General features: G+C 38.9%; 1 protein-coding gene across 4 annotated transcripts in view; it reads left to right on the top strand.

Annotated features, from left to right (window-relative positions):
• Positions 1 to 14807, top strand: part of CDK6 (cyclin dependent kinase 6) — a 128291-nt gene that overhangs the window by 50108 nt on the left and 63376 nt on the right. For all 4 annotated transcript variants that reach the window (XM_041466262.1, XM_041466263.1, XM_041466264.1 and 1 more), the window contains exon 4: positions 6368 to 6535. In XM_041466262.1, coding sequence (XP_041322196.1) covers positions 6368 to 6535 — 168 coding nt within the window. The remainder of the gene's footprint in view (positions 1 to 6367; positions 6536 to 14807) is intronic.

The following is a 14807-nucleotide window of genomic DNA, read 5'->3' as shown; positions in this document are numbered from 1 at the left end:
TCCTGAGAAGCTATGATGTGGCTAGGAGAAGGCAAAGACAGCCTCCTCATCCCCTTTCTGAATGCCCTGCAGAGACTGATCAGAATAGCTTTCTTCTGAGAAAAGGAACAGGGCACAAGGGCAGGGATCTGTCTGCCTCTTACTGTGTCCCAGCCACTGTATTGAGCCAGCTGCATGGAGAAGAGTATCCTGCAGCTCCACAGACAGTGGCAAATTGCATCTGCCCCCACCATCACAGTCATGGCTTTCTAGATAGGTTGAGGTGATGGGTTCCCAGCCCAGTATGAGGACAAAAATTAAAAAAGAGAATCACTGCGTTTAACAGGGGATCACTACATTATTGCTAATGCCTTTGGGATTCAGTGTAACAACATTAATCATGTCCTTTGCTATTCATGTATCTGTACTGTGTAATTCCTCAGGAATGCCATTGTTTTTTTGGCATTAATTAATGTTGACTGTTTGTTACGAAGTATCACCATAGAAGGGCTGTAATTATTCTGCTTCAAAAATAGGCTTCAGAGAATGGGACAGCTCTTTAAACTTCCATTCCAGCATGTGTAAAATCACCCTTTAAATTGGAATCAATTCAGTGATTGGGGATTCTGTATAACTGAGTAGGATATGAAAGAAGCCTCATCTCCCCTTCTGCTCTGAGAAGGTCCTATTCCAGTAAGAGGCAGTGAGCCTTTTAATGAAACTACCTTGACTGATTCATCACACATTGCTGTCTAAAACTCATCCCCTTTGTTTACACTTGTGGTTGCCTTTTACGCAAACACTCCTACAGGAAATGTTCAGGATGAGTATTCCAACACCTGCCATGTAAAATAGGGACATTCCATTCTGCTCAGCAAAAAGAAAAACGAGCTGCAGATAGACAGAAATTTTGGGTAAAGGATGCAACTTGTGAAGGGACATGAGATACTCCACAGAAGAGTAGAAGAGTTAGGAGATGCCAGAGGAATGTTGTGCTTTACAGAATGTTAGCATAGAAATAGAGCAGGAAGAGGAAAATAGGCAGTTAAAAAAAAAAAAAAAAAAAAACAACAACCAAAATGTGTAAAACCTGTGTGTTAGTACAAATCTAGAGTCTATTGTAGTTTGCAAGGCTCTGTTGTACTCTGTTGTTTTCATTTGATGACACGACTGAGTATATTTGTGGGCTTCCACTGAATTACTCTCATTTGTATTAGGAACTCCAGTCACTCTAACAAAGGGCAACCTGCTTAAAAGGTTTTTCTTTCTTCACATTGTCACCAGTGGAGGAAAAGCATGAGCTTCACATAATGAGCAGCTAGTCATAAGTGTATGTTACCTCAGGGTGCACGTGTTCTCTGAAGATATATTACTCTTGGTGTTTTCCTTCAGGTTGCATCTCACTGTGTTCCCTTTTACCAAGACAAAACCTAGCATTCATACTTCACCATGGTGGTGGGTTAGCCTAGTCCAGCAGTCAGACTCCCATCCAGGCACTCACTGGCTTCTTCCAGTGAGTAGAAAGTAGAGAGCACCAAGGAGCAAGAAAGCTCATAGGCTGAGATAAGAGAGAAAGATTGCTTACCAAGTACCATGATGGACAAAATAGATTTATCCTGGTGAAAATCAACTTAGTCTAATGCCAGTCAAGGCAGATACTTGCTAGTTCAAGTGGTGGGGAAAAAAAGAACAGGTATTCAAATAACACATTCTCATGCCTTTTTCCAGGCTATACATCACTTATGAATGTCCCCAGCCCAAGCAGCACAGGAGCAGCTCCTCTCTCCTTCCTCCTCAGTCTTTGTGCCTACTGTACCCTAGGTCATCTCCACAGGCTGCAGTTCCCTCAGGAGTATCTGCCTGCTCCATGGGCTGCAGTGTGGGTAACTGCTCCACTGTGGACTGCTTTCTCCTCTCACTTCTCTTCCTCTCTCACCTTGGTGTTTCCTGAGCAGTTTCTCACTCCTTTTGTTCTCTTCTCCTCTTTACCTGCAGCCTTTTCTGCTCTTGGATCTATGTTCATGGAGGCACCACCATCCTGGCTGGCGGGCCCAGCCGTCGCTGCGGTGGGTCCGTCGGAGCCGGCTGGAGCTCAGCGTGTCTGGCAGGGCACAGCCCCTGGTGTCCCCCGGCTGAGGCCCCTGCAGTCCTGGCTGCTGGTGCCTAGGCACTGACACTGAAACCCGCTCTGCAGTTTCTTTTGTTTTTGAGTAGATACTCGAATGTTTTGGTTGACAGCCATGCCATCCTCTTTTGAGTTAGGCAGGCAGAGTCCTCCAGAGAATCTGGCATGTCTTAAACAAGCAGTAAGTTGCTGCAGATAATTGACAGATATTTTTCTTGGGAGTCAAGATGGTGGGTGACTCTTAAAGGATCAGTGTGGTGTTTGAAAGCCAATGGGTTGGAAAGGATTTATGGATCAGATGCTGGAGGAGGGTTAAGAGGGGTCAGTGAAGCATATAGTGAAGAGGAGACAGGACAAGGTGGAGACGAAAGTGTATAGGAAATCAGGGCTTTCTGTTCCTGCTGCCAGAGTTGGGAAATATGAGCCATGAGTGTTGCCTTTGGCAGAGGCAGCAGAAGCAGCTGCTCAGCCTAGCCCAAGCCCAGGCCCATCCTCACTGATGACAGAGGAAGAATATGCAGGATATTTTTCTGAGTATTCTTGAGACTCATGACATAATATGGTGTAGCTTGAAAAGTTCATCAGAATTTGGTCCTGACAATCAGAGCTGATAAATTCAGTAAATGTCAGACTGAGCAATCATTGTCAATACCTTATATGGTGGAACAAGCAGAGATGCAACATTTCCATAACAAATTTAACTCCTGTTTTCATTATGTGACTTTTACAAAATTAAAGCCCCATATTTTCCTCTAAAGAAGTTGTACTTGTTCATTGCAGCACAAAATAGTTTTCTGTTTTCAGTTTTGAATTACAGGTAAATATTCTATATTTGCACATAGATGGCATTGAAAATATAACCTGAAAAAGAAAAAAAAAGTAAACCTGTGATTGAAAGTAATTACAGTGGGATAATGTGTGCATGTATCTTCAACTGGAGCAACAGCCAACTGTCGTAGGTTTTGTGACGGCAGAAATCTCTAATCTGAAACAGCAGGCACATTCTGTGTCTTTGTTTGCAAACATACCATATCCAAAGAGCACTGATAAACATCAGTAAGGTTTGATCATGACTCATTAGAGCTTGTTCCTTCGGTCTCTTAAGACACAAAGGTTCTTGTTTGTTGCATAGAACTGATCACTTTTCAATTAGCTTTTGAAATATGATTGTCCCTGTATTTCCAAAATGTGGTATGCCTATCTGCCACAGAAAATGTCTCGGGGAAAAGCAGACATGGAAAAAACTAATCCTTGAGGCACATGAAGACTCTCCTGCAGTTATTTCTAGAACTTGGTAATTGAGATAATACTGGATATTCGTCACTAATAAAAATGGATGCATTTCCGTTAGATGAGTGAAATTATCCTGATTTAATTAGGTAGTGATCTGGCTTGTGCATGTTTACAGCCTTTATCCAATTTGCCAGCAAAGGTTAGTATCTTCTGATATTAGTTACAGTGTCAAAGAAAGCACAGATCCCAGACCCTGCCTTGTGTTTCTTCCAAGTGGCTGACCAAGTGAATGAAATAATTTCCCAAAAGCAAGGCCTAATGGTTTTTGACTAAGCTTGCATGCAGCACAAAATTTTAAGCTGCTGCATTTGTTATTCTTTATTTGAAGTTCATAATAATAAGCCTATGTTGTGATTTTGGCTTCTGCTCTAACTTGCTGAGAATCTAAAAACAGGGAATCACAAATAGCAAACAATCTTTTTACATACAAGTGCCCTTCTTTACACACATAAAACTTTGGGCTGTTCTTCCAGATAGTTTTGAACTGAAATCTGTTAATACCTATCATAGAAAGTAATAAGTGTAGTCAACAGTCCAACCTGAATACTGGAAAACAGCATATATGGACTAACCCTGAATTTCCTGGAAGAGGAGATATGGCACTTTTTCCCCTCCTGTTGCTCTTCTTCTTTCTAACACCTTTTAAATTTACACTTTCCCAGTTCACTCTTCTGCAGCATGTTTTATTTCTTGTGTGTGAAGAGAACTTCTGTAAATGATATTCATCTTTTGAGTCCGATGGATAGAGAGGAAGATACACCAGTTTCCATTTTCAAATACTTTACTTTTTTACCTGGCTGGAAGAAGACTCTGAATTTAGAACCTGAAGATATCCCTTGAATCTTGAAATGAGCAGAGCAGAATTGTGTTATGCTGAGCTTGAGGAAGAACATTGAAACAAAACCAGCATCAGTTGTTGGGAAGAAATATTCTTGATATATTTGGTAACTGCCTGCCTGAATGAGTTTACAGAGTTGACAAATGAATAGGATACATAAATGTCACCAGAAAGGGACTTGCCAGGGTCTACTGACTAATACTTCAGTTCTTTAAATAATTTTCTTATTTGATACTATGTCATCCTGGAATGAAAAAGAAAAAAATTGGCCCAAATTCAGTGAAACAGCTAAGTACATATTTAAAATAACCATATGCCTAACTGTTGTTGGCATGTTCTTCATGTCTGCAAGACTGATCCAAAGACTTTTGGGATTTGGTAAAAGTTAAAATGGTACAGAGTGACCAGATATTACATACATTAATTCTACTGATGACTGAAACCTGCAGAACTGTAGCCCAAGTTCTTACAAATTTCTGAACTGCAAAAAAAGCCCCTGTATAAATACAGGAGGATTCAATATAGTTTATGTATTTCTTTTGAAATCCAAACTGTATTATACTGGTTGAAAAAATTATCAATTCCCAATTTTTTTCTTGGGAAACAAAGGAAATAAAAGGCATCCGCTAGCAGGAAAAGGAGTTCTCAGTTCACCACCTTCCTTCAGAGGTGGTAATAATTTAATACTGTCACAGCATCCATAATTTCATGGTAAATTCTTCGTAATTGGAGTCTTCAAATAAAAGTTGATTGCTTTATGAGCTGGCTGTATACAGAAATGGCCTTGTTTTATCAGAGGTCAGGTGAGAGCTTCCAAACTTAATATCTGTATATTACGTAATATTTTCTCTATAAATGATCAGGAAACATTACAAGAAAAGAAGAATTTTGTATTAAATTACTTAGCAATATCTCTAAAACCTACCTTAAAAAAGCATCCAAATTAACCAATATTACCAAGCTGAACGTTTCGAGTTATTTTTACACCCATGTTCAGATATAATTCCTTTCAGTAGTGTGCTTTAAATATTTACTTGCAACATGCCCAAGTCCATAGAGAAGAGCAAAAGCAACCAACTTCAAGTTATCCTTCTTCCCTTTTCTTTTTCATGCCATGCCTTTCTCCAAGATCGTTTTGGTTGCTAACAACAGGATTGGAGGACACCCTGCTGCATGGTTTATGGAAAAGGCATATATCACCAGCATATAGAGAACTGCAGTTTCATGAGCTCAAGTCAATTGCATGCAGAAAATAAACTTCTTTGTCCATTTCTTTTTCTTTCTTATTGCAGCATCTTCTTGTAACTGCCTGTTCTGCAAATATAATTTTCAAGTTGACAGTATCCTTCTAATTTGGAATGCAGGGGATTTCTAGTATTTGGTTTTGAGTCTGCTGGTTCATTCTTTTCACATTACTAAGATTGTCAAAACATGAGTACAGATAAAATAGTTTCTTCAGCTGTGGAAATGTCATGGAAGATTGTATCACTATAACAAAACAGAAAGAAGAATCAGAATCATGATTATTACACTGTTTTAGTGCTAAACTTTCATCTAATTTCTGTCCTAGTCAGTAAATTGTATACAACAGGTTTTGCCAAGTGAACCTTTTCCTTCTATAACATTAAATAAAATTAAATTTCCCATTTAAACAGTTTTTCTGTTTGAAACAGGTCCTTGTGCCTGTTAAAATGAGTGATAAAATTTCACTTCACCATGGCAAGGCAAAGCATAAGCTGGTGAGAATGCAAAGTGGCATGTGGTTTAAAGTTAAGAGCAAAAAACTGCTGTGTATTTTTCTTACTTGGACAGCATTCTCTTGAAGTTGTCCAGGGATTTAGAAACATACTTTTGCTATTTTTTAAAGTATATTGATTAATCTTTATACTACTGTTAATCAGCCTCAGATAATTCAACTAGAAACCATACATTAACTCGATGAGGGCATTGGTTCAATTCCATTCATTCTAGCAACATCCTGTCCATTTTATATTAAAAGTTGGTTTTATCTCCTGTGCATGTATTTAAGTCAATATTTATTAAATTAGTTTTTCAGATTATAACAGGTGATTTACTTGTTTGCCTGCCACCTTGTCTTGATAACTGCATATTGATTTCTTCTTTTTATACAGGATATGATGCTTCAGCTGTTTCGGGGACTGGATTTTCTGCATTCGCATCGTGTGGTGCATCGGGATCTGAAACCCCAAAACATCCTTGTAACCAGCAACGGGCAGATAAAGCTAGCTGACTTTGGCCTTGCACGAATCTACAGTTTTCAGATGGCTCTTACCTCAGTGGTAAGTTTCTGAAGGCTTTTATTTTTCTGTTAGCATAGCAGTGTGAACCATGTCTGCAACTGAAGTTACTTGTGTCTCTGAAAACAATTGCTTTCCAGCTAGGATTGAACTTGCAGTGATTACGTTGTAATCAATAATCACTTACTGACTACTGGCTTTAATTCCATCGTGACTAATTACAGAGGAATAAGTATGTGTTAGTTTTCTGAAACTAACGCATCTGTTAAGCCTCTGTAGTGATACTGACTTGCTGTGTAAATTAAGTCAGACAGATATGGTTAAAGTTTCTGAAGTATCCATTTTAACATGAAGCTCTTGCTGAATCCCAGGTATTTTGTCTGAAAAAACTCCAGATACTTGTGAAAATGCCACACCATTGTGCTCTGATTTTCCACCTCTGTGAATATGCATTCAGTGCTTCCTTCCATATGTTATTGAATGATTCTAAATAAGGTTGTGCTGGAGGAAGCTCAAGTGGACTTGGCAGCCAAAATCACAGCTGTTTCCAAAGCCAGATGTTAAAGAGGACCCCCAGTATCACCAGGTCTCCTCCCACTGTTGCCCCTCTTCCACCAGCTCTCCTGGTTGTCCTTGGCTCAGACATGAGCTCACTTGCAGATTTATCTCTCTCCTCCATTAATGCTGGAGAAATCCTGCCAGCTCCTTGCTTTTTGACCCCATTTCCACGCTTGCTGGCCCTGCCCCCAGAATCAGCTGCTGCAGCTTGGCACAGCATCTCTGGAGCATATTGAGCTGCCATGCTGTGTGCACGTTGGGTATCTTTCAGGTTTGCTGCCTGCTCATGATGTTTTTTGTTTCCTTTTTCTATTCTGAGTATCCCAACTGCCATGACAGTGACTGTCACCATAAAGACAGAAAAGGCAGAACTGCTGAAAAGAGAAACTGAAAGGATCCATTTTGCATTTTATACCATACCGTAAAAATTACCTGGCTCATGTTGATGAGAAGCAATTCGTTCTCATTGTTTGTTTGTGCAAGGATCTTCCCATTGTCATGTGATGTAACTGTGGACATCTGGCTTCAGAGTGAACGAAGGCAGGAAGCAACAGAAAATTACATCATCTTGCTAAACATAGGAAAGTATCCTTGCCATGTAAAACATATGTAAACCTGTGTTTTAGGGCGAGGTTTTTTTCATTGCCTGTAGGATGTAGTCTAATCCAAAGGTGAAAGAATCTGGATGCTGGGAAGATGGTCGTGTAACTCAAAGCAGAAGAAAAGGAGAGAAGGGTTCTTCCTGAATTGGTCTTATTTTGTTTCCCAGCTACCAGTCAGTAGCAGCTTCAAGGAGTGTTTCTGTTGATGCATAAAGTCATTTAAGCTAAAATTGCAGAATGGTACAAGGTTTTCAGCAGGACATTTTTGAAAAGTTCTGCATTGAAATGAGGAAAAAATACATACAGAACTGAGCAGGAGTTTTTCCATGACCATGTAGCCTTCTTAGAAAGGAAATTTAAAACACCCAGAAATCTACCACAACAAAAGAGAGCACTGCCAGGATTACTTTGTAAAGTATGCACATTTGCTCAAATATCTAATACTTGCATGCTAGAAATCATGTGTTAAAACCCATGGGCTGGTACTCTTGGTGTTGCTGTGGGCAAGAGATGTTCATCTTAAGGGATTATCCACATGCAGGTTTGTACTGTGTTCAGATAAGCATCCAAGTGTCATTGCAGCTAAGCTAAAGAGTATTAAAATAGTTGAATTATTCTGTGATCAGGGATAAATCAAGTATATGGGCATAGATGTAAGTAAAAAAAAAGACAAAACCAGCTATGACATTGGTCTTCTTAAATTAAAAAATTAATAGTTTAAAAGTTAAGTTATAAATTAATAAGTATTTTTAAAAGTTTTCAACACCTTCGAAATAAACTTGTGTCTGAGTATGTAGGAAACTATAGAGGTGTGTTGCTTAGAATGCGCTAAATGTGGTATGGTTTAAATGTCAGTTTTCACTGCTCCTACAAAGTGACCGCAGGTTAGAAACTTTTATTAAATGTGTTTTAGCTGTCAATTTTCCTTTTCTGATTTTAACTTCCACCTTTGGCTAGCTGCTTAGGTGTGCAAATGCTGCTTTGTTTTTACCTCCATTGAAACTTAGTACAGGAAACACAGCTAAACAAAACAGCTCCAAACCCCTAAACTTCTGGTTTTTAAACATAAAGACATTCTTGACTTTACTATCCAAAAAATAGTCTAAATTGCACAGTTATTCACCAGAGAGGGAGTAAACTTCCATGGACTTAAGCAAGACCAGCTTGTTTCGAAGTGTTTGCAGAAAAAAAGTGTGTTGCATTATAAAAGACAGAATATACCTATGCATATATCAATTAATAAAAGTCACAGCTTGCAAAGATTTGCTTTGGATAGTGATAGTGCAGACAGCCCAGTGATAAAAGACTATCACTGTGATCAATACAAGGGCTCTGCAGCGTTTCCTTCAGAGGAGAAGCTTACTGCAAGATAAACTACAAGAATCGTCTTTTGAAGTATCAGACCATTCCCAAGATGCATCCTCATTCATTCCTCACAAAGAAACTCTTCAGATGAGACAAAAAGAGCTTGCCATGAAAGTAGCCCAGTAAAAACTGATCCAGCCCAAGTGCTGTGGGTGCAACAAATGGTAACTTCAAAGCAGTCTCTCTCTAACAGCTGGTTATTTACACAATGCTGAAGAATCCTTCTGGCAGACCGGTAGTCCAAGCATATTGCTGTCATTTAAAGAAACCTCTTCATAATTCTGTCAGTGAATGAATGAATGAATAAAAGATTGAAACTAAGGTTACACAGGCTGGGGGGGCAGGGTGGAGATCACTGCTCCCAGCTGTGTTCAGACTGAGACCTGATAGGAGTCTGAAATAACAGCACTAGGGAGAATGAGGTTGGGCAGGGTGTCTGAGCTGGTGGGTTACAGGGCATGCTTTTGGTTTTGTGCAAAGTTAGACTCTTTTCCAAGTGTTAGTCTTGGCCCTTGGGGAAATTTTGAATAGCCATGTGATAACATAGAAGCTCCATAGGACAGAGGAGGTAGATTGATGTGACTGTAATTTAGAGTTGGATAGCAAAAGCTAATGAACTGTCACATTTTTCCTGGTGCAGAAAAATGGATGTTCAGTTCTAACTTCTCTGAGCAAAGGAGCAATTGGGCGTCTGGAAAAATCTGAAGATATCTTATCAAAAAGGAATAATCCATTTATCTATTTCTGATGACTTTTGACTGCATTAAAGAAAGGAAATGAAGCTGAATCATGCTATACAGGAATGTTAAGTGAGATAAGTGCATGCAGTTGTGACCAGAGCATCTAGATGGAGCTGAGGCTATCCAGCTCTTAAAACCTGGTCTGTATCAGGATCTTGAGTGAAAGTGGCAAAATGTTAGTGTTTGTAACACACTTATAATACTTTCTCTGAAAACATGCATGCTTTACCTTAGATGTCAGCACACTGGGGTTTTTTTTCCTCATAAAATGCCAAAAAAATTGGTTTATGTCTTCTTTTTAAAGAAACTCACTTGTTTTCAGATTTACCCAACACAGAAGGGAAAACACATCACTTTTTCTGCTGGTGCTGTAAGTTGTGGCATACTAGACCCAACTAAACAGATTTTCTGAAAAGAGAGGACACAAAATATTGTGCAGTTCCTTTCAGTAAATAATTTTAGACTATGCTAGCATTTTATTTGAGTATTTCTTCAGGATAAAAACTTTCCATCCATTTCTGGCAGTCACTTCAGCGCAAATGGTTTACATGTCACATCATGCAAGAACTTGGATTTCATTTTGTTGGTATAGTAGCAAGGGAGCATAAAATAATTTTCACTAACGGGGCTTACTTTGTAGAAACAAATATATAAGTTAGTTACAGCAACAAACCCAAAAAATGACAGAAAAACTCTCTTCCAAAGAGGAATGAGTACTTCTCTGTTTCCTGCCCACTGTTGCATTGTAATTTTCCAGTAAATGCTCTCTGTTAGTAAATAATGTAAATGTAAATGGTTGTCTGAGGCAATATGATTGATGAGAACCCAGTCAATTTTTTTTTTTTTGCCTCGTTTTTTTATCATTTTTTCCCTCTTTTTTTATGGCCACCTCTTTTGAGTCTCTTGCATTGCAGCTTTAACCTGAGGTCCATTGAGGATCCCTAAATGGACCTCATTCAGCAATCTGTTTAAAGCTTCCTGTTACCATCAGACATCAGAGGAGACCGATGGAAATTAAGCAATCCCCTGCCACTGGTTAAACTAAGTGTTAAAGAGTGTCCTAATGAAATCAGTACAAATCAGTACAGTGATACTTGATTTTACCTCATTCATGATTTAAGAAGATCATAACTCTTCCCCCTCTGACTGGTGGATGTTGCACTGTTCTGGTTTGCCCTTCACTGCTGTGAGGAAGCACATCACCTGAGGTCTGGGCCAGTTCTCATCTCCATGTCTCATCTCCAATTCTTTAATTATGGTGCATTTGTCTAGTCCACCTAAATTTCTCTGAAAAGGAAAATGAGACACAGATAGCCATCCAGTGGATCAAAATAAGTGGGTTTGAGGTTGTCAGTGCTGCTGCTGAGAGTTTGTGGCTATTTAGAAGTGCAGTAAGATCAAAGTCATTGTCTTATTTAAGGAAAATCTGTATTCCCTACTAATACACAGTTCTGCATGAAAAGTCTATGTGTCTGGCTTTGTGAAAAAATTAGTGAATTTTTCTGATAATTTAACATCTGGATATTTATTTCATCCCTCCAACACCCTCTAGGAAGGTTATTTCTATCACATAAAATGAGTGATTTATATCTGGAGTCACCTTAAGAACAAAAATCATTATCAGCATGTTGACTGTAAGGTCTGCAGATAACTAAAAATATTTTAATATATATTTATGCTGCCTTTACTCAGATGACATTTTCACTAAGAAGACCCAGATTTATATGAAAATAATGATAACAAAACAGATCATTCAATGTCACAATATTAATCAAAGGGCAGTATGGAAAGACACATTAACAAAGTTAGGAAATTAGAAGCTTCTTATTCATCTACATCATAATCATATAAGATAATTTGCAAAACCATCTTAATTTTTGTTGCCCATGAGAAGAACCTTTAAATTTTTAAGGCTTGTCTGGAAGAGTTGTACTAGCTGCTCTCACAAAGACAGAGGATTTATGACAAGGTTGTTACTTCTAGAGACCTGTTATAGAAATAACCTACAGGTGCTGTTTCACAGTGTAAGTAGATGTAACATTTCTACTGCTGCTGAAAGGGTGGCCCTGCTTTTGGCTGCACACTTCCATCACTTCCCTTTCTTTGGCATTCCTGGTTGTCCCTTGCAGTCTGACTGAAAGTGAACCCTGTATAAAGTAGTTACTAATTTCCAGGTGGCTTAGTAGGTGCAAATCACTGCGTGGCCACAAGACTGAAAGCACTGACACACGGGAGGGTGAGCAGAAAGATGGGGTCATCCACACCCTAGACATCACCATCTTAGCTTTGTTGGAGTCAGTTATGAAACCACATCTGAAGTGTTCAGCTAAGGCCTCGAATAACTAAAGTAATTCAAAGGCAGAAATGTTTTCCAAAACCTTGCAGCTCATGCTGATTTACACTATTCTGAAGGTGTTAGATGAACCAGCCAGCTGGTTCATTTAAGGCTATTATTGTATCTGACTGTAACAAAACTTCTGAGGGCATCTGTATCAGTGTTTGAAGTATTTTTTTACCCCCACGGTGCCAAGACCTGCATTCAGCGCTCTGTGCTGTTCCTCTGCAGCTGATGCCAGGACTCACCCCTGAGACCTGTCAGGAATGCAGGGAATGCAGCCCTCTGCTCTGATTCAGACCCAGGTTTATCATGAACCACAAAAAGCCTATCTTTTAATCTGTCAAAGAAAGTAAATTATTTCACAGTAAACAAATTGGCTTCACATGGGAATATTTTCTGTGCCCTTTTCCAGAAAACCCCTTTCCAGAGCTGCAGAGATTAAAATATATGATATGTGAGGACAGAGGTTGTCCACACTGAGCTGAGCATGTTTTGCAATGCTGCAGCTGCACCAGTGCAAGCCTGCAGAATAAATGTACCTCATACTGGTGGGAAAAAAAAAAAAAAGGAAAACAAGTGCAACCTTGAGCACAGTTTATATCAGAACAAAGGAAGTTTCTGCTGGGCTGGACCAAAGGTTGACTATGTGCTCTATGAAAGGGTAATGTTTAAGAGAGGATGCTCAGGAGAAAGAGAACAAAAAGCTCTCAGCAATCAGAAATGTAGCAATTTCCAATGCTAGAGCTTGTCTATAATTTTCTATAATCATTGTCTATAAAAATTACTGAAGTACCCATCTTTCATAAACTGTTCTGCTTACGTGTTGATGTGAAGATAAAATAGCATGCTCTTCTCTTTCTCTTCTCTTCTCTTCTCTTCTCTTCTCTTCTCTTCTCTTCTCTTCTCTTCTCTTCTCTCCTTCACTTAAGAAGATCCAGTAGGTGTTACTAATGGTGCAGTACTGCATTAGAAGTTTCAAAAAAATATCTGTTGAACAGACTGTAGGATGTAGAAGTGGCTTCATAAGGAACAGGTCTCAGTCTGCTAAAAAAATCATGGCAGAAGTTGTAAAAGAGAGAAAGGAAGGGAGAAAATTCCTACTGCGTATTTTCTCTATATTATAAAAGAGCATCCTGCTTTTGTGTGACCATACTTCTGTCTCCTGTTTTCAGATGTAAAAATATGTGGTGCATTTCCCCCACCCAGTGATTTACATCTTCTCTGTACTATTTTTCCGTTGATTTAAGTGGCTCTGTTTTTACATCTACTCCCAGAGATAATTGAGTGGGTTGGATTGTAAAAACAACTTGATTGTTTGACAAGGTCTCTCCCTGTGTATTTACAAAACTGTTCCCACATAATTTCAAACCATCCTGAAACACTGAAATACAGCCTCAGGTTATGTTCTTATCAGAGCACATAGAATAAGCAGGCATGGGCCTGTTTGGTACTTGAATGTGAGACATCCAAAGCAAGAGAAACAGACCGAGTAGCAAACTGTCCTTGGAGCTCCTGCTACTCCAGAGCGAAGGCAGGTGTCCCTACAGTGCTGACAGAAATGCTTTTAGGGCTTAATGTGTAATAAAAACGAGTTGTTGGCACTTTTTTGCAGTGGCAGGGAAGTAACTGTAAATGTTCTCTTCACATTGGCCAAAGTCCTGCTGTAGGAGGCTTTTCTAATTGAGAATTTCCTTGTACAGGTATAGCCCTGGAAATTCCTCTTAGCCTTACAATGTACTGGTTCACAATTGCTGGTGTGGAATTCTTGAGCTCAAAAGGAGAAGAAATGAGAAATCATCTAGTCCAGTGAAAGAAGTAAAATTGTTCTCTGTTGCATTTCTAATGTTTTGCCCATAAATTTAATGTGCCCAGAAATAGGGTTTCCATCACTTCCCATGGGAGCCTATTCAAAAACTTCTATATAATCACTTTCAGAAAGTTTCCTTGATGTCCAGCCTTCAATGTCCCATTCTTAATTTAACTCCATTATATTCTTTGTTATTGTAGGCTAAATGGTAGCAGATGACCAGTGCCTTGTATTTGCATTAAAGAAGTCAGTTACCTATAGCTGTAATACATTCATCCTTGCAAAATGTGGTGAGATAAATAATTTGATAAATAGTGGAAGTGTATTAGCCTTAGATTTTCCAGATTTCAGTAAATTACAGGGCACCAAAGAATTCAACTATATTTATCTAGATTCCTCATTTTCAACATTTCATTGGATATATCCAGATGAAGATATGTTACACTAAAATATTTACTGAGCTACAAGATTAATTCTTCCGTTTTGGGACCCTGCAAATGGCTTGGTAGTAAGCTGCAGAGATCACATATGGACTATGAGTTATCATTTAGATGCATGAAAAGAGCATATGAAAATGTAGACTGTTACATGTAGGGTAATTTATAAGAAATAATAAAATACTGATGCCACAACACAAATTAGTTGATCAGATCTCATCTAGAATACTGTAAGCTGCTCAGTTTCTCTGTGGCTGAGAGATGTTTCTTGACTGGACCAGTCATGGGGAAGGACAGATTTCTGTGTAACAATCAGAGAACAAGAGACTCTCTTTCTGTGAGGAAAGAAGAATCTGAACTACTTTAACAAAACGAATCATAACAGTAAATACAACTGATGTCGAAAAATGTCATCAAGGACTCAGATAGGGAGAACACATTAAAAAAAAGTGATGGCATGAGAACTA

This window comes from Pyrgilauda ruficollis, unplaced genomic scaffold, assembly GCF_017590135.1.
Source record: "Pyrgilauda ruficollis isolate IOZ18807 unplaced genomic scaffold, ASM1759013v1 scaffold2, whole genome shotgun sequence".
In the NCBI taxonomy this organism is placed as follows: domain Eukaryota; kingdom Metazoa; phylum Chordata; class Aves; order Passeriformes; family Passeridae; genus Pyrgilauda; species Pyrgilauda ruficollis.
This window is presented reverse-complemented; position numbering and strand designations above follow the sequence as displayed.